Raw genomic sequence first — 19,522 nt, forward strand, 5'->3', positions numbered from 1 at the left:
GAAAGAGAAGAGAAGGAGAGAGACAGAGAGAAAGAGAAGAGAAGGAGAGAGAGAGAGAGAGAGAAAGAAAAGAGAAGGAGAGAGAGAGAAAGAAAGAGAAGAGAAGGAGAGAAAGAGAAGAGAAGGAGAGAGAGAAAGAGAAGAGAAGGAGAGAGAAAGAGAAGAGAAGGAGAGAGAGAAAAAAAGAGAAGAGAAGGAGAGAGAGAGAGAAAGAGAAGAGAAGGAGAGAGAGAGAGAGAGAAAGAGAAGAGAAGGAGAGAGAGAGAGAGAGAGAGAAAGAGAAGAGAAGGAGAGAGAGAGAGAGAAAGAGAAGAGAAGGAGAGAGAGAGAAAAAGAAGAGAAGGAGAGAGAGAAAGAGAAGAGAAAGATAATAGACCAAACTTTTTCTATGTTGAAATAAATTAAAATGAAAGAAGACAATGGCATCAATGATCAATGACATGTATACATGTATATGCCGACAGTTATCAGATAAGAAATGTAAAGGGGGTACATGTAGCTTGACGTGACGACACGAGAAAGGGGAGGAAAAGAATCAAAACCAATACTGCTATGACATTTAAAAAAAATAGATCTGCAGACTTGTATCAATCGGATATGATATAATTACGGAATTTCAAAATGAATCTGAAATGAACAAATTCCAAATCACAGTAGTAATTAAGCATCAAGTCAGTGGCATAACGTAGTCAGTCTTGAAGGGGGTCAGGGGCTCTGCTGCCGGGGAGGACTAGTCTAGTTCTGGACCCTATATTGATTTTTGTTATTCGCTGACTATAAACGTTAAGCCGAGTGATGGCGCGATCCTTAGTGATTGCGAGACCCCTCACTATTTTAAACCGCGCTAGAATTCTCGCGCGGTTAGTGGGGATATAGCAGTCAATAAGGATCGCGCTATTACTCGGCTTAACGTTTATAGTCGGCCAATAACAAAAATCATATAGGGTCCAGAACTAGACTAGGGGAGGACTAGTCCTAGACCTCCCCGAAAGATGCCATGCAAATTAACAAGGTCGTCAATTGCAGAGTGTTGGAGCAGTCGTATCGCATTTTGACGCTCCCCCCCCCCCCCTCTTTCACCATTCAATTAGGGGCATGTGCCCGCCTGTGTTCCTAAATGGATTTCGATTTGATTTCGATAAATTTGGATTTTCAAAAAAATGTTCCTCGGCGAAGCGTGTATGGATTAATCCAATCAAAGTATCATTTGAAAGGACATTACTCTTACTTTATGAAAAGCAAATAATTATTTCCATACATCTCAGTGTTCGCTCACAACGGGTTTCGTTTTCTTCTGGGACGCCTTCGCCTTCTTCTTGATCACGTGTCAAGTTTATCAAACCTTTGATGATTGTCTTTTCCCTGCATGCCAGCCATCCTGATAGCACTTGCTCTGTATGCCCGGAGGAAATGGAGGAGGAAATTGTTCTTGAGATAACGGTACTTTAAACTCTCGGTAACGGTCAGTACTTTCCGCTCTTTGATAATTGTTTTATTTTGTCGAAACAAACAGTGCATGGTCATTTCAAAAAGATTTTTGGTAGACAACTGTTGATAGGTGTTGAACACAATGGAAGAATAGAATATAACATTATCTTCTTTTTATTCCTGTTAGATAGCGTGCAGAACTATTTGGGGAGTGACTTTCCAAGGATAGGAAGGGAATAATCTAAAACTCTTTAGAGGCTATATGTATGACACTCACTTTCAACAAACTAAGTGAATGCCTCCTGTAATTATGTTATATAAGTCATGTTCTTGGAAGAACACAAATCAATATTGAAGATAGAGTGAAAAAGATACTATTATTTAATTAGATTAATTATGAAATTTACAAGGCAAAATAACAAAATATCTTTCTCTTTCCCAGTTTGTTTTAAATCATTAATCGACATTTTTGTTTAATACGCTTGACCTTTTCAATCTCATATTACAGCAACAACAAATAATTCGAAAAAATATACGAAAATTGAATGGTTTTAAGAGTGAAAGGGGTGATATGCCTTGGAAACGATATGGGTGTGATATGCCTCCCCCCCCCCCCCCCCCCCATGCCGCAAGAAGTCGTAGTCGGAAAATTGCAACAACCAAAAGATTTTTTTTGTCCGTGTCATTGATTAATTAAAAAGAAAAGAAAAATAAGGATCAGTTCTTCCCTCCCCCATCTCCTAGTCGGCAAGTTAAACGATCAAACAATTCCATACTGTTGATAAAAAAAAACAGTAAAGTACATGATAGAATTTAGACCTAAAGTAAAGAAAGTGTCAAGATGTGTTTATTATTGAATGAAAGGGTGGGACGCTAGACCAAATTCAGAAACACCGAATAAACCAAAATAAAAAGGAAATGATAATAACAGAAAGCTCGGATTTTCAAAATTTATTTATCGACGATATTCTTTCCCTACTTTATCAATCATCATATCAACACGTAGAAGACCCACTGTATCAAAATCTAGTTGTCCATTATTTTCCCTTACGAGTAATAATTAGAAGCACAATTTTTTTTTTCGCATATGTTGTCACTTTCCTTTTGGTGTACTTGAGTAAATATCAACTCAGGTTGTCGAGAAACGTATGAGACGCAAATTTGTAAACTGTTGATTATGTTTCTCAAATGACCCTTATTTTCTGTGAGGTGTTTCTTTAAGTATAAGTTGATAGCATGATATGCTCCGTCTGTTCCCAAGATACTCTTAACTGTTATTAACAAGAAGAACAGTCGATTACAGACCACAGGAAGGAAGCTAGTCCAGTATAGTTTAGTCATCTGGTATCATGCTGATAAATGGGAATTTAGAGGTTGACAGGTGTATGGTGGGCGTTTGAGAGGGTGGGTATAGGCTGGGGATGGGGTTAGGGGAGGGGGTCTCAGACAAATGGTAATGGTATCAGGGGTGGATCCAGGATTTCTTTAAAAATGGTCCAGTTCCTAAACATGTCATACAAATAAGTTTAAGAAATTGAAATAAAAGCAAAGAAAGACAAGGATCATTAGACATACACTCAAATATCTTAGACTAGCAAAACGGAGATCAGACACAATGATACATAAGACGAGAAAATAAATATAAACGTTTAGTATGTACAATGCATATCAATAAATAAATATTTTCATAATATATTATTTTCTGACTGTGCAAATGAGAACTGAATTATTTGTGCTACCCAAATGAGTCATATTATGTACATGTATACATATTTCATTAACAAAGATCAGCAATTATTGATTGTACAAATAATGTCAATTATTGACTGATTGTGACAAGAACCATGAGCAATAATGAGCGCGAAAAGTAACGATTGATTAAATGATCACAATGATCATTCAATTACTATTCTGTACATTACAGCGCACATTCTCCACTCCCTGGGTGTATTCCAGCTAGTCGCCTTTTACAACTATACATGTTCATACAAATCCATCAACAATCCAGTATCCTACTGGGTACCCATTTAACACTTACAGGTAGAGAGGTGCAATGCAGAAGATAAAATGCCTTGCTCAAGGACACAAGTGCCGTACCGGGACTCGAACCTATAACCTTTACATTTCTAGTCAGTTGATTAAACCACCGGTGATGGATGTATAGACCGATGTATATACATACTTTGGGGTTTTACAATGAAGCTAGAAACGAATATTTAATAATGGTTCCTGAATCTTAACCAATTTGTGTGACTGTGTCATCCGTTTTAATTAACTTAGGACCTGAGGAGACGGTTCGAGGAAACCATCCGTAACACCACTCGTAGACGTATCATCATGAATAGCAGAGGCTATTTCATTGCCACTGTCACCATCGTCATGATCATCATCATCAAAAAACTGAAATACTTATAGAATTAAAATTACGCTTATTACTTTCACAATTTTCATCACTATTATTGAAGAAACAGAAAGTAAGAAAAATGGAGACACGTCGACTCCCAAAACATAACTCTGTTTTGTAGTCAGAAATGATCATGATAAATAAAATGAATGAATGTTTGAGAAGAGAATTAATAAAATAACACTTAAATAAACACTACCATTGCAAACACTATAATAAATTAACGTTTGCATGTGTGGATTCATAATTTATTTAAAACAAAAGTTTTTTAGGGCGTCAATTTTGTAAGTTTTATTAAGAATATGTCGTAAAAAATCATTACATTTCTCAAGCTGTTACCCCAGATATCATATCTTTGCCAGTGAGTATGCTTTTTTCGATTCAAATGACAGTATGAAATCAATATGTTCATGGTAAGTCTATAATTATGCAGATTAATATTGATTAAACAAAATTACGGGTACATGTATTAGCATGATTGAGAAAATTATTCCTAATTATAAACCAGGCGCATCTTAAAGCTTGAACGGGGTGAGATCATTTAAGAACAAACTCAGAATGATGTATCTAAGAAATTTGTTGATGTTCATCTGGAGAATACTGGTAATGCAATGGTCATGATAGTACAGTTTTCCTCAAATTTCCACTGCGAATGTTCCATAGATTTGGAGGGCGGGGTCGGCGAAACTCGGCGCATCTTCGTTCTCTGGGCTGAGATGAGATTTGAACACTGAACCTTGGTAAGACCTGAACGACGAAAGCGTTTGCATAGGTCGCGGACGGACGTCGTAGAAATTCATCTCGAGATTTTCCTTTGCGCCATCGCTAAGGCATCGGGCACTTCGACTGACGACACTGTCCAGTGACGTTTGTGAATTCACCATGCGCTCCTGTTCCGCGGCCATGATTGCCATCTCGAATAAATTTTGTCCACGCTCCAATGTCGTCATGTTGTTGTTCGCCCTCCTAACACCACTACCACCACCAATACCCCCATCTCCTCCTCCTTCTCCTCTTTCTGCTCCCACTCTATAAGCAACATCACTGGTATACGAACCCCCATCAATAGACCAGAGACTCCCTGACCCCTCCCTGGAGGGGTGGTCTGTGTAGAGTGTGTCTCTGCTGTTGCTGGTACTGTTGTCTTCGGCGGCGGGAGGAGGTCTTGAGGAGGTGACGTACGGGAAGATGAGGGTATTGACGTTGCTGAGACTCTGAAGACTGATGCTTTTCTTCTTGGTGAGGTTGGTTGTTGGTTTGGCCCTGACAGATCTGTTAGGTGACTGGAGCGGGTCACGTCGCGTGTTCCATGCATCTGAGAGGTAAATGATATTACGAAATTGCTTTAACATTATGACTTACATAATAGTGTACCTATAATTTCCTTATATTTGTTTATATAGTTTACGTAGGATTTACATAACATAATGTTTTAATTACGGAGAAAGGGTAGACGGTCGAGGATAGACACATTGAGGGGCAAAGGCGTCACTCCCTGAGTCCCCCTTTCCACACACACATTTTCAAGTATCCCCAAAGTGTTCATTTTCCTGTAAAAAAGGTGACCTTTTACTTTACAAAACTGCCCCTTTTTCTTTCAAATGGGTGCTTCTTCCTTTCTCATAAGTGCTTCTTTTTCACCTCTCATAAGTACACATATTCAATTTCTGATAGGTGCCGCTTTTAGTGTGACAAGGGCCCCTTTTCCTTTGAAATAAACGCCCTTTCCCCTTCTTAGAAATGCCCCTTTTTTTACCTCTGATGAGTGGCCTTTTTTCAGGTGCGAGAAGTGCTCCTTTTCACCTCTGATAAGTGACCCTGTTTCCAAAAAGTGTCCTTTGTGAATGGTGCCCTCCCCCCCCCCCCCCCCAATTTTTGAAAGACGCTCTACCTCCCCCGGCAAAGGGGCGCGATAAAAAAAATAGAAAGTGATAGTAGTGATAAAGGGAGGCAAGGGGCTTAGGGATAGAGATGAGGAGAGGGGGCAGAGGGACTGAGGGCATTATAGGGAGATGGAGAGGGACAATTTAATTCAGAGACAGATAGACGAGGACAAAGAGGGAGATGGGGAATGAGAAAGGAAAGGGAGCTAGAAAGAAAGAAAGAAAGCTAGATAGAGAGTGAGAGGCAGGCGGAGCTAGAGAGGGAGACGGGGAAAGAGAGAAAAGAGACATGCCAAGCTACCAAACTTTGAAAGAAAAAATGGTTTACCACGATTTACATTCGGGTCTGCTGCTTAACAATTAATGATAAGGCGATTAAACGTCTAAATATGAATGACTTTAAAGCCTTAATACAAATGATTGTTTGTATCCGATAAGATATTTAATTTCTGTGGCTATTATCAAATGTGCTCACCTTTTGCAACACGACTTGAAACACCACCTAAAATGGGTTGGAAGAAAGAAAAGAAAACACAAAATATTAAAACTAAAATAGTTATGTAAACGTAAAGGAACGACTTATAAGCTAACTTAGATTTCGATAGGGATTAGTAAGCCTCAAATAAGATTTAAACACATGAATCCAACTAATAATTTGAGTAAAGGTGGACAATAGTTCATTGACTACGTAATAAAAAGATGTTTTCTTTATTCAATATATTTCAATTCAATTCTCATTTTTTTCATTCTGGGTAAAAAAATTAAATTGATAGATACAAAAGATACAACATAATTCATAAACAAATTTAGAAAATTAAATGGGGAACTACATAAATTAAGCCCTCGGGCATCGTAAAAGCTTAGTTCCCAAAGCATTCATAGCGTAATGTAAAGCGAAGATACCCCCCCCCCCAAAAAAAAAAAAAAAAAAAATATATATATATATATATAAAAAATTAAAAAATAATAATAATAAAAAAATAAAAAATTAATACCCAAAACAAACAAAAAAAACTCTGAGAATTCTCGCAATTATCTTTAAAAAAATGATTATGACTTCTCAGAAGATGTCTATACAAAAAAATAACAGTGTCACAAGATATATCTTCTTGCATATAGACCACTTCTTTATTTTGAACTTGTCATTGCGTTAGATAGTATTTGAGAGTAGTACAGTTTACTCTCATTATATATATTGTGAGTAAATAATTGTCATGCCGTAGTAATTTTTCCTCCATGTTCTCATAAAAGACCGTCTTATATATTTTCCTATGCTCGAAATAAAGATAGACGATCTCGTCTGAGCTAAAAATAAGGAGGCAACGCTAAAGTGCACTTGTTTATTCAGGAAGCCATTTCCCGCCGAAATTCGACCAAGATTCGGTTATTGTTTAACCATCAAACACTCGTCTGTCGATTGCAACTGTCCAGTTTTCTGTTGGTGGAAAACCAAACCGCGGGAAAACGTAAAATGCTACATTGGTTCCTGGTGATTGATTTGGAACATTTGCTGACAAGAAGGCAAACACTGTAGACAGCAGCACGGCCAACATGGCCCTCTCCATAGATCCGTCCCTGGGTAAGTGGTGGATCCAAAATTCTTTGACATGGGGGGGGGGAGGCAGCAGGGCACAAGTATAATGCAAAATCATCAAGGTTTCTTTTAAATAAAAAACAATACACTTTTAATGTCATAATGAGGTTCAAAAATATCTGACAAGTAAAACCTTTTCCCAGATCTGATATTAGGGGCAAGCTCTTTTTTTTGGGGGGGGGGGGGCAGGGGGCACATGTAGTATAGACGTGCTCTCTAGGCCCCAGGATCAACCAGTGTAGGCTTTATTTACAGTACATCACTCGGAGTAGTAACATATTTTGAAATCGTTTTTAGTGATGATGTTTACTAATAATGTGCGATATATTATGTTCTTTTGAATTTTCTAGCAACAATTAATCCTACACTTACTGATTTCATAACGTCGCCCATGGACTGAACTCTAACACTAGCCCTTAACCTAACTGAAAACCCCATTGAATACCTATATCGCCAGAGCAATACAACAAATTTAAAAAAGCAATTAAGCAATAAATATTTGCGCATAATATTATTTTTATTGCAACATTAATTACTTTGACGCTCATTTGTCCTTACTTGTAAGTATGATTGTAACATATTTATGGCCAAGAAGACTTATTAATCAATATACTCTGATGGTTAGGCCATTAACCTGGTTACAGGATTCCATGCTTTCCTAGAGAAAATGGAATGTTATTGATATAGAGAGGAACGCAAAGAGGGATCGAGAGGGGAAGAGGGAAGGGGAATTGGGAGGGAGAGAAGGGGGGAATCGGGAGGGAGAGAAGGAAGGATAGGAGGCAGGCAGGAAGGGACAGAAATAAAGGGAAGGGATTCAGACTGACGGTAACACAGAGAAGTATAGAAAGGGATGGAAGGGTTGAAAGAGGGAAAGAAAAGTAAAGAGACGAAAAAGGGTTCAAAATGAAAGGAAAGTAAAGAAAGAGGGAGAGAGAGTGGGGGACAAGGGGAAGGGAGGGATTGAAGGAGTGAAAGATAGAATAGAGATTGAGACTATTCAAATTGCGAGGAACTTTAAACAAGACAGAGGAGAGGGAGGAAAATTGAACGAGGAAAATAATTTAATAGAGATTGAGAGAGTTCAATTGGAAGTTCAGAAGATACAGAGGGAGGGTCGACAGAGAAGGATGTAAGAAAGTAATTGAGATTGAGAGGGGTTCAAGTTTAGAAGATCACAGAGAGCCGAGAGAGAGGGGAGAGAGAGAGAGAGAGAGAGAGGGGGAGAGAGAGAGAGAGGGGGAGATGGAGAGTGGAAAGGAGGAAGAGAGAACATGAGATAGACTGTGGGAGAGAGAGAGTGAGAGAGAGTGAGAGAGAGAGAGAGAGAGTAAGTTAGAGATAGTGAGAGCAACAGATAGACAGACATACAGAAAATGACAGACATATATATATATAGAGAGAGAGAGAGAGAGTGATACAGAGAGAAGGGTGAGGGGAAGGATGGCATTAGGGAGGTAAAAAAAAATTATAGAGATGAACAGTTCAAAATAAGAGGGATGCATAGAGAAACAGAAAGAGCCGGAAAGGCTGGATGATATTGGAGACAGTAGAAATTGATATAGATGGGTGTAGAAAACCACAAAGAGAAAGAGTGAGAGGAAGAAAGGGAGAGACAGAGACAGAAAGGGGTGAGTGAGAGGGAGGGAAAGGCAGAAGGAGGAAAGAGAGTAGAGAGACGGAGAGGTGCAAAAAGAGAGATAGAGGGGAAAGTAATAGGTCTGGAGAGGGAGAGAGCTATGTTTGTGAAGCGAGCAGAGAGAATGATGAGGACACAAAAGGGCGATTCCTGATGTGTGTCAATAGAGATGTGACAGAATGCATGCTTTGGGTGGGGAACTTTTAATTAAAAAACTGGATTAATTCTTGACAGATTGCTATTTGGAGAAACCTTTCACACCGGTCGTAAATCATCACCGAGTATAGTGTTCACATTTGACACTTTTTTCATATAATTTCTCTCGGTAAAAGTGAACGTGAATAAGATTCTGAATAAACTATTTTTCCAAGGCAATACCAACAGATTTGGGTCATTTTGTATTCTATTCTATTCTATTCTATCAGGCTATAGTTCATCCAGACGTTGGACAAAGCCCTCCTCATAACATTTCCATTTCTTCTGTCTCATTTTGTATTAATATGTTGCAAACCTTTACCAATAAACCTTAAAGATAAACTTGAGTTCTGGTAAAAAAAAAGAAAATGAATTCTCACATAATCTAACGAAACTTACACTGAATGTTCAAGATTACAAATAAATGTCATGTGCCAAACAATTTTGGAAGAAAATGTATACTGGCTGAGTAATGAGCATAGAAAGATAAGGAAATCAGGGTAGTACTAGCCCCGACACCATGTGTGTTGTCCAGGCGCGTACGCAGGATTTTTTCAAGGGGGGGTTTTTTGGTCCCAAAAAAATCGCAACGACTCAGCCGACCGCTGAATAAGCGGGGGGGGGGGGGGGGGGGGGGGGGGGGGGGGGGGGGGGGTAAGAGGACACTTTTTTTTTTTTTTTTGGTCTCGAAATTTGGAAATTTGACATTTTGCTCCGTTGGGGGGGGGTAAGGTCACCTTTTTTAGGTCGGCCATGGGAATATTTTTTTTTTTTTTTTTTTTTTAATAATTAAAAAAAAAAAAAAAAAAAAAAAAAAAAAAAAAAAAAAAAATCCAAAAGGGGGGGGGGGGGGGGGGTTTTAGGTTTTTTTTAGGGGGGTTTACACACAAAAAATTTCCAAAGGGGGGGTTTAACCCCCAAAACCCCCCCCCCCCCTGCGTACGCGCCTGGTGTTGTCCCATATACATCTTTCTGTGTAAGTGATTGTTACTTTACCAAGACTCTGCCAAATTTATGATGATTTTGATGACTCTAGAACCTTGCATTACACACCATTACTTACATGCTATATATCAACTTTTCTGATCCATTTAACACCTTTTCTTTCACAATGCAATCGCATTACCAGCACTCAAGTTTATCTTTAATTCTATATATTACCATTACAGCTTCCTGATATTACTGTGCGATTGTGAGTTGAGTGGATATAGGTGGTGTAATATCTCCTACAGCTTGACATTTATGTGATCAATCATTGATTCTCATTAGGCATTCTTTAGTCAGTCTCAAATATGTATTATTTTATGATGATTGTTCTGTCGTACATATTTCCGGTCATATGTTCATGAAAATGATTACTCATGTGAAATTAAAATTTGGTATTATTTACACAGGGTAGCCACATCAGTATTAATACTACTCTTCCTGTGGGCCTTGCAATTGTTTGTATTACCCCAGCAGGAAACCAGGTACACCTAGGTGGAGAGTGGCAAATGTGGATTAATTTCTTGCCAAAGGACGTTAGTGCCTGGCTGGGATTCGAACCCTCAACTCTTAGATCGAGAGTCAAGTGACCACTATATCATACCTCCACGGCTAAATTGCCCTTGATTGTTATATTCGACCAAACAGATAATTTTTGCTCACAAGAAAATAATGCTTCCTAAACATCCAATGTATTGCAAATCACTAGTTGTAACTGATTCATAAACAATTTGATTTTCATTACAAAAAATCAATGAGAAGAACATGACATCCTGAATTTATTTGTTTTGTATTTGACCATGTCATAAACTGATATTCATTTGCATTGGTTTCTACGGGCGTATACCCGAAACAAATTATGCTCACTGGGATTTGCGCCTTCTTCCTTGTATTAATATAAAATTATGCTCTTAATAACAAATTTTGAGTTTTTTGTGTTTATCGTAACTCAAAAATGAAAGGTGGATTGGTTTAATAGGGCCCTTTTAAGTACGTTTACATGTAAACTTTAATACGTCATATTCTCAAAAAAACATAAATCGGGAAAAATCCACTTTTCACAGACTTAATGCTGCTGCTGATGTTGGTGATAAGGATGTGATGATAATGATAATGACGTTAATACTAACGGTGATGAATATGCTTGTGATAAAATCCTGAATCCTGATTTTTGTTTGGACCATGTCTGAAACTGATATCCATCGCATTGGTTTCTAAAGGCGTACCCGATACATGCTTACTGGGATTTGCGCCTTCTTACTTGCATTAATATGTTTTAAACAGTATTTATGTCACTATACACGTATATACATTATAGTATTTGAGTATCTGTTGGTTTATTTTTATTTAATGAAAGGAAATGACTTTTCAGTTTAATTAATCTGAATTGAATCGGTTTCGGGTGGCTCGCCTACTCCGGAGTGATAAGTTGCTCACGATTTTCTTTTACTACGAAATAATGAATAAAAATGCACAATAAAAGTTGCAATAGAACTTGAATGGTATATGTTGAAGAGGAGGATGATAATGTGATAATAGGGATGTAAAAAAGTTGTGATGATGATGATGAAGATGTTAAATTTCATATATGATGATGATGATGGTGATGGGCTTGGCGATGATAATGATGACAGTGATGATGGATGACTATGATGGCAATGATGGTGATGGTAAAGATGATGATGATAATAGCGTTAAATGGTAATTTGGAAGATATCTACAGCAGAGAAACTGAATGACATAAGCCAAGGGTCTTAATTTTAGCGAAGAAAATATACGAGAGAGGTTTACCTAATCTGAATGGTCTCTTTCGTCCAGCGCATGCACAGCAGCATAGATCCTTTATAGCATCCCGGAATGATTTGGCCCTCCAAGCATAGATAACAGGATTCACTGCAGAATTGGCGTATCCACACCAATACCCAAAAAGATTCAACCAAACGGGGAGCTTGTGAAATCCCACGAACATCCCCAGGCTTGCATACACAAAATATGGCGTCCACAGAAGCACGAAAGACAAGACGAGGATGAAGAGAGTGCCGATGATTCGCTTCTGTTGCCGAAATATCTGTTGGATGTCCATCGAGGAATGAAGGCGTAGACGTTCGGTGTATTGGCGAATGGTTTGGAAGATACAGGTATAGAGGACGATTATGACCAAGATGGGGATGAAATAGCCAATGATTAGGACGTAGTAGGCGTGGGATCGTTCCAACGGCGTCTCGGGGTACTTGGGGCCACACTGGGTCGTACCATTCTTGAACTCGTTCGAAGACCACCCGACCAGCGGGCCGATGGCGCAAGAGAACGCCGACAACCACGCCAGAGATATCATCATCCACATGCGACGGTGGGTGATGATCCTTGACAACGGCTTTACCAGCGAGAAGAACTTGTGGATACTGATGTACATGAGGCTGTGGATAGAGCCGACGAGACACAAGGCATCAAAGAATGCATTGGTGTTACACATGGCCATTCCAAACACCCACTCTCCTGTGATGATTGTCGTCAAGGTAAAGGGCATGCACAGGAGCGTCACGGCAAGATCGGCGAAAGCCAGGTTTGCGATGAAAATATTCGTCTTGGTCCGCATATGCTTAAAGGTAATCATGGTTAGCAGGATAAGCGAGTTTCCTATCAAACTTACAAGTATGAGCAAGCACAATGTCACCGAGAGACCAATCATAGTTGGTCGGTCCCACATTGCTTGGGTAATGTTTGTTGAATACACTGTGCTGTTATTGGGTCCTATTGTAGGAAGTAACGTCGAAAGCGACGACGATGTCGGTGATGTCATCGGCATGTTAATGTCGACGACCGGTTTGGAGCTACTCCGCGCCAGCTCGTTGTCCGATGCTAATGTCCGCATTGAACTTCCCATTGTGGCGTCCATGTCTAGCGATGGAAATGACCCCTCGGATCCGGGCAATGGTGTTGATGACATATTTTCCTTCGAGAGCCACTGCCTTTCTGTTTCATTCGTTTCAAATAATATCTCTCCCTTACTGCTAGTGTTTATCAAATTTAGTTGCATCTGTGTCGTAATCCACATGTATACAACTGCCTCCCGAGATCCTGCATTTGGCGATGAAAAGGACATTGTGAAAATGGTCTATTAATTCCCATCCTATGTAGCTTATGAGAGATATTTACAATATATTTTTTATACGATTCATAAACATTGCGTGTATTTTATTTCATTTTCATTTTTTTTTAAATGTTGATCTACATGTACAACAGTTTGGTTTCACTGTAATTTTGATCGGCAAATTTTGCAGTGTCAACGAGTGAGTCATTTTTTTTATACAATATTAATATCGCACCACTTTAAGAGCTAATGGAAAGAATTGATACACCCCCCCCCCCGAAAAAATATCTTTGATTCAACTAAAAAAAAAAAAAGCTTAAAGTTATGAATGATTGGAACATCATTCTTAAGTAAACATATTCAAACCAGTGTCCTTATGGTCTGAAAAGTATTTGTACACTTAACAAGTAGGCCTACATACAAAAAATGATAACAGTTTTTCGGTCTACGTCCGAACCCGTGGTAAAATCAACAGTATTTATTTCACATAAGCATAAATAGTTCAATAACTTACATTGTTATCCTTAAAATTCCAGTACTCTATACGTGAGTGTATGTTTAACACCGACATCGTAGAATAGCATGGTTTCACTGCCAGACGAGCATCAATATTGAATGACCAATAACGCGAATTCCCGTCTGCTGTCCAGTTGCTGTTAGAAATGTTATGCCGCCGAGAAATACAAGCTCTTCGTTCATTGGCTACCGAAGGAATACACCTCCCGACGTCTGCTCCATTACGCTCATTGATATCGATGGTACACTGTCGCTGATTGGTCGATTCTCGTGAAAAGTGTCTTGACCCAAATAGTGTACAGGAAATACGGTTAGAGTTTGTTTAGATTTCTATTGACACCTATATTGAAAGGTTGATTAGCCAGAAAGACTGAGAACATATATGACGCATGGCAGTGGACGGAGACCCCAATAAAAAGGAAACCCACCAAAATTAGAAAAATAAAATCTCTTAAAGATACTATGTCCCTTTTGCAGTCAACATCAAATTCTGTAGAACTTTGCAGGAATTCTGAATATGTCATGTATGTCCTATCTGTAAAATTTAAACGTTTGCAGTGTCCTAATATTCAAATTATGCAAGGAAACCCGTTAACTTGACCTCACTGTCAGACACTTTTGAGTGACTGACTGGCTTTTTTCTTCTTTGGTAATAACGTACATAAATGAGCTGTAAAGGGTACATGAGCATTTGTCTACATCAATAACCCACTTCTTGTGATGGCCAAATTAAACTGATTGAACCTTTGCGCAGCTTAAAACGTACGACCATTCGGTACAATGGTCTGAAAATCAGACTATTACTTACTGGCTCTATAGCTCCTCAGTCGATTCGACAACTAATAGTTGTTATTTTCCCACTTAAAGACATTTTCAAGCCCCCTTCTTTTAAAGGGGAGTTCTAAATTAGTATTTACTTTCAAATGCCGTTGGAAGTTAAAGGTAAAGACCAGTATTGGCAACGCCCCAATTTCAAAAAATGAAATGGAAGCTCTCATTACCAATCATGTGAAAGAATATGTTTTGACTAATACATGATGATAAAAAATTTGCCGGGAAACCGCCTACTAATTCATATATTTGGTAAATTTATTTCTCTCATGGTCTGGTGAGAGAGATAGGGTAGTCCCATATACATCTTTCTGTGTATAGTGCTTGTAACTTTACGAAGAATGAGCCAAATTTCTTATCATTTTGATGATTCCAGAACCTTGCAGATGCTAGATGCTAGATGATCGACCTTTTCTGATCGATTCCACAACGTTTCTTTCACAATGCAATCGCATGACCATTACTGGTCTTTACCTTTAACCTTTTCATTTTTTGGCCTGCAAATGGGACATAGTAGGCCTACCCTTAACGGATCCTTTTATGAATTGTACATATATCATGTTTTATACGTATTTTGTTGCAGGGCCCGCTTTTTGTCCAAACCTCTGTTCTTATTTTTCTTTCTTTTAAAATGAAATTCATTGTTTTTCGAAAGAAAAAAAAATCTTCTTAATCCTAGTTAAAGGTCCTATACCGTTTGCAGGCTAAAAAGTGAATTCCACCGGCATTTGAAAAATAATAATAATTTAGAACTTCACTCAAAACCAAAGGGCTTGAAAATGTATTTTTGTGGAAAAATAACGGCCTTTATAGTTGTCGAGTCGGCTTCAGAGATTGCAATCCTTTCAGTAAATAGTCTGATTTCAGACCCTTGTACCGAAGTGTGTACATTTTGTGATGTGCAAAGATTCAATCAGTTTAAATGTGGCTATTGCAAGAAGTGTGTTATTCAGTGATGTAGGAAAATGCTCACAAAATATTTTTCACCTCTCTCCAGAACTCGACCTTCTCTTTAAACATCTCACATTAATGTATTATTTCAGCCACACAATCAAGCGTTGGTTGTACACACATACAAGAATGTGAATCACTCGATCACAGAGCTGTTGAAACATAATCTGATATTTTGACAAGATTTTCATTTAACTCAGTGGCGGGTCCAAGGAAAGCCGGGAAAGGAGGAAGCGGTGTGGGCTTTCAGCCCTAACAAGAGCCATTTATCTTGATTTCTTTAACAAAAGGACCCCCTATGACGACTATGCAACTCCTGTAAAATGAAAATGAAAATTCATTTTACTTTCATTTTGCTAAAATTCGAAGATGAATGTGCATTCTCAAATTCTCAATCTCAGTTAAAAATGACTGTGATAATGATTATTGCCAATATTTGTGTATTATGGAAATGGACAAATCGTACAAAATAAACACACTTGAACTCGAACTTGAACTTGATCTTCGTCATGCCCTTTTTTTTAGTCGTTTGATGTCACATCCAATAAATGCCTATTCATCAGTATCGACACTAGTCACGTCACTCACGTGTATTCATTAAAAGTAGTTAGCTATGGAAACCAAAATATTCGTTCTTCCTAAATTAATCATGTCATCATTTCTCAGGTAATTTCGATATTCTTGGTGGTTAGAAATTAACTAACCAGCGAAAACCGGCGATTTTGTCACATCCGAAATTTCGAACGTAGTCCGGGAGAAGACACGCGATTGGTTGTAACCATGAACATACAGTGCCCTTTCGGAGTTTATAGCACAAACATGTCAGTCAAGGAAAATCTCAGAGCTAATTATTAGGGGTTAGTTGAGGATGCGTCTCTTCATGTATGTAAATCTAGATGCCCCTCTAGAATAATGATTAAGTGAATAGCTAAATAAATTTACATAATTAAGTAATTCATTAATAAATCAATCAATCTATCAATCAATGAACAGGTTAATATTAACAACAACAAAAAAGTAACTGGATTAATAAACAAATAAATATATAAAAGAAACAATAGGAATAGATAAGTAAATGAATGAATAAATAGATGAATTATTAAATTTGATTTCGATTTAATTTTGATTTGATTTTCTTCTACATTCATGTAAATACACAGTTTTTCAATAACAATAATAATATAAAGTACAATAAGTACTTTTCTGACAATGAATCATAAATAAGGAAATATACATATAACTGTTATTTTTAAAAACGAAATGAGAAACTGTCACAAACACAAAATTTCCTCAAACATTGTCAAATTATTTGCGGAAGAAGGACTGTCATTGTAAGCAGATCATCGATGGAAGTTAGACAATTCGCTTGAACGTGGCCTGGTATGGAGGTGACACGCAAACCATTGTATCCATGAACATCCAGTGCCCTTTGAGTTCATTGTACAATAATCTGAGTCAAGGAAAAAAAAAAAAAGATCACGGACTGATTGAGGATGTGTCACCTGATGAATGTAGATCTGGGTTTCCCATCTAAACAACAAATGAATAAATGAATAATTAAATAAATAAACAAACAAATAAATAAATAAATGAATAAATAAGGCAATGAAACATACATACATGTACGTACATACACCCTTACATAAATACATAAATGAATAATGTGTAAACAAATAATTAATAAATACAAAAATAAACAAAACCCATGATTAAAAAATGCATTATAGATATGCCAAAAAAAGAAATTATGAATGAGAAGAATGATTGATCAAAATGATAAATCAAATAAAGTTTAAGATACAAAATTAAAGTATAAGATTAAAATGTAATTCCGTTCGAAAACTTACAAAGCTTACAAAAATTGAAACTGAAACTAATTTTTTTTCCCCCGTAAATTATTTCATTATTACGATCGGGCTTCCCCCTTTTTAATATCGTTATCATCATTATTAGTTGAGATTAAGGCATTTATCCTCATTACCAAGTTCCTCTGAAAGGACTTCAAGCCGTGAGTCACCTGGTTCTCAGTTACAAGCATACACATGTTTTCTTACCAGTAAAGTAAGTAAACCATTCAAACCAAACCAAATACTACAACATCATTGAACTGAAGTTACCTTTTGTAATTTTGCACTTTTGCACCATTTCATTTTATAATCTACGTGTTGCAGGGTACAAGCTATTTGTATGCGGAAATAATTGTCTAGTCATACAATATCCGATCCGCTTAAACGTAATTCCTATTCTGACCTACAAGTTCTACAATTATATAAACAGTATTGTATCCCTTTCGCAAAGCTATCCCAAACATCATGAAAATTGTGCAACACCACAAAGTATACATCACGCCTAAGATCAAATTGGCTATATATTTCTTGTTTTAAAAATTAAAAAAAAAAATTAAAAATCGTTGATGTCGATTTTTGTTGCGCCAAGTGTAACACTTTGTGGTTCTTTATAAAAATAAATATCTTTGTAGCAATATCTATCTCTCCATAAGCTTTGTTGGAGAAAAATAATTAACCCTAAAACAAAGTTAGAAGGCCTAGTCACTTGGTTTGATTTATTAAATTAATTAAACCATTAATATCCAGTTTTATTAGACGGATCGCTCGATCCGACTAAAACTCAATTTTAAATCTAAACAGTCTATTATTCCATCAAAAAAAAGGGTGCCTAGAATGTACTTGAACTGTTTGCGGGCAAACCTGAATCAGATAACTGTGGTAATATATTTTATAAAGCGCTTAGAGACATCGTCGATGTACTATGTTATATATACATAAGATATTAATAGCCTATGCAGAATAGTATTATTAAAAATCAGTTGAGATCAAAAGTCTTTATATTTTCTTTTTTAAATAGTTATTTTCAAATGCCTACATTCGGAGGAGAGTTCTTTAAGGGACTTTGTAATATTGTTCAGATGAGAGATAGTGGTGATGAGGTAGGGACTTCATTGCTAGATGTGCAATTAAAGATAATCTGAAAATTTGAGTGAAAACGGACCATTATTCATGGTACAAATTGGGAAAAACTGATCTGATCGATTCCTTAATTCTCCCAATTATATTATTACAATTTAATTACATTTAAGGAGAATGGAAATTGTCACAAAGCAATAAAATGGCTCTACATTCCATTCCAGACATTTAAGTGTTGACAGATTTTTTATAGCCTGTTTTATGTTTTTTTTTTCATGGAAAAACGGGTTGGGAAAATTAAAAAATGGTTGGGAGAATTTACTGTTTATCACTGTTAGAGGGTGTCATACATCGACTCCTATAAAGAAAACCAAGGATATCTTCGTGGTTTGAGAATTTTTTTCAGGATTGTTTGCATGTCAGACGGTTAGTATACATAGTAAGTAGCATTTTACACAAAAAATAAGCAATTTTTTCATCAACCTTTAACAATGTTACCAAGTCACTTTCAACGGATACAGCTATGACCACGAGATTACAACATTAATAGTGAATGGTCATGAGTGCAATGGTACAAGATTTTGCACGAGGTGAAATATAAGAGACGCTCTATTCAACGAGGCGTAAGTGTAACACGCTTTACATGAAATACTTTGATAGCGACTAGCGAGTATCCATTACAAACATTTTTGCAAAGCGGATATCCTACCTTTAGGATAGGTACTTTGATGACACTACACGGTACCAATCCCCAGGTGGTAATAATTCGTTCCTGCTTTCACGAAGTGACGGTAGTGAGGAAAATATGCATGCAAATTGTATGCGATTTTCATTCACTACCGTCACTTCGTGAAAATAGGACGAATTGTATACGCATGCGTGCACTCTTGCGGCATGTAGACAGTTATTAGATATCATCAATCATTTAGTTTTGTTTTTTGTTAGATGTAAAAATAGCATATTGATCATGATGATATAGGGAAAAGGACTTGGAAATAACGGCTCGTAGTCCGGCTTTGCTTTGCCGTGGGAAATCTATCCTTATATAGCACGAAAAGAGATTTCTTTGTATTGCGCTATTT

The 19,522-nt window shown here is 37.3% G+C and overlaps 1 protein-coding gene across 1 annotated transcript; it reads right to left on the reverse strand.

The window, feature by feature from the left end:
• Positions 1-3,104: 3,104 nt before the first annotated feature.
• LOC100893043 (5-hydroxytryptamine receptor 1-like) lies at positions 3,105-13,826 on the reverse strand. The gene is made up of 4 exons (XM_011667724.2): positions 13,733-13,826; positions 11,919-13,205; positions 6,191-6,217; positions 3,105-5,147 (listed from the first exon to the last, which is right to left on the reverse strand). The coding sequence occupies exons 2-4, from the start codon at positions 13,180-13,182 to the stop codon at positions 4,468-4,470; spliced, it is 1,971 nt and encodes a 656-aa protein (XP_011666026.1). The 5' UTR covers positions 13,183-13,205; positions 13,733-13,826; the 3' UTR covers positions 3,105-4,467.
• Positions 13,827-19,522: the final 5,696 nt, after the last annotated feature.

Source organism: Strongylocentrotus purpuratus, unplaced genomic scaffold (genome assembly GCF_000002235.5).
Source record: "Strongylocentrotus purpuratus isolate Spur 01 unplaced genomic scaffold, Spur_5.0 spur5_scaffold_2, whole genome shotgun sequence".
Classification (NCBI taxonomy): Eukaryota; Metazoa; Echinodermata; class Echinoidea; order Camarodonta; family Strongylocentrotidae; genus Strongylocentrotus; species Strongylocentrotus purpuratus.

Bases quoted from the DNA above. Each gene is read 5' to 3' on its own strand.
- LOC100893043 (XM_011667724.2), bottom strand. From the start codon at position 13,182: ATGTGGATTACGACACAGATGCAACTAAATTTGATAAACACTAGCAGT. The intron at 6,218-11,918 runs GTAAACCTCTCT...AACCCATTTTAG, and splicing joins AAAGAGACCATTCAGATTAG to GTGGTGTTTCAAGTCGTGTT. The intron at 5,148-6,190 runs GTGAGCACATTT...TTTACCTCTCAG, and splicing joins TTCAAGTCGTGTTGCAAAAG to ATGCATGGAACACGCGACGT.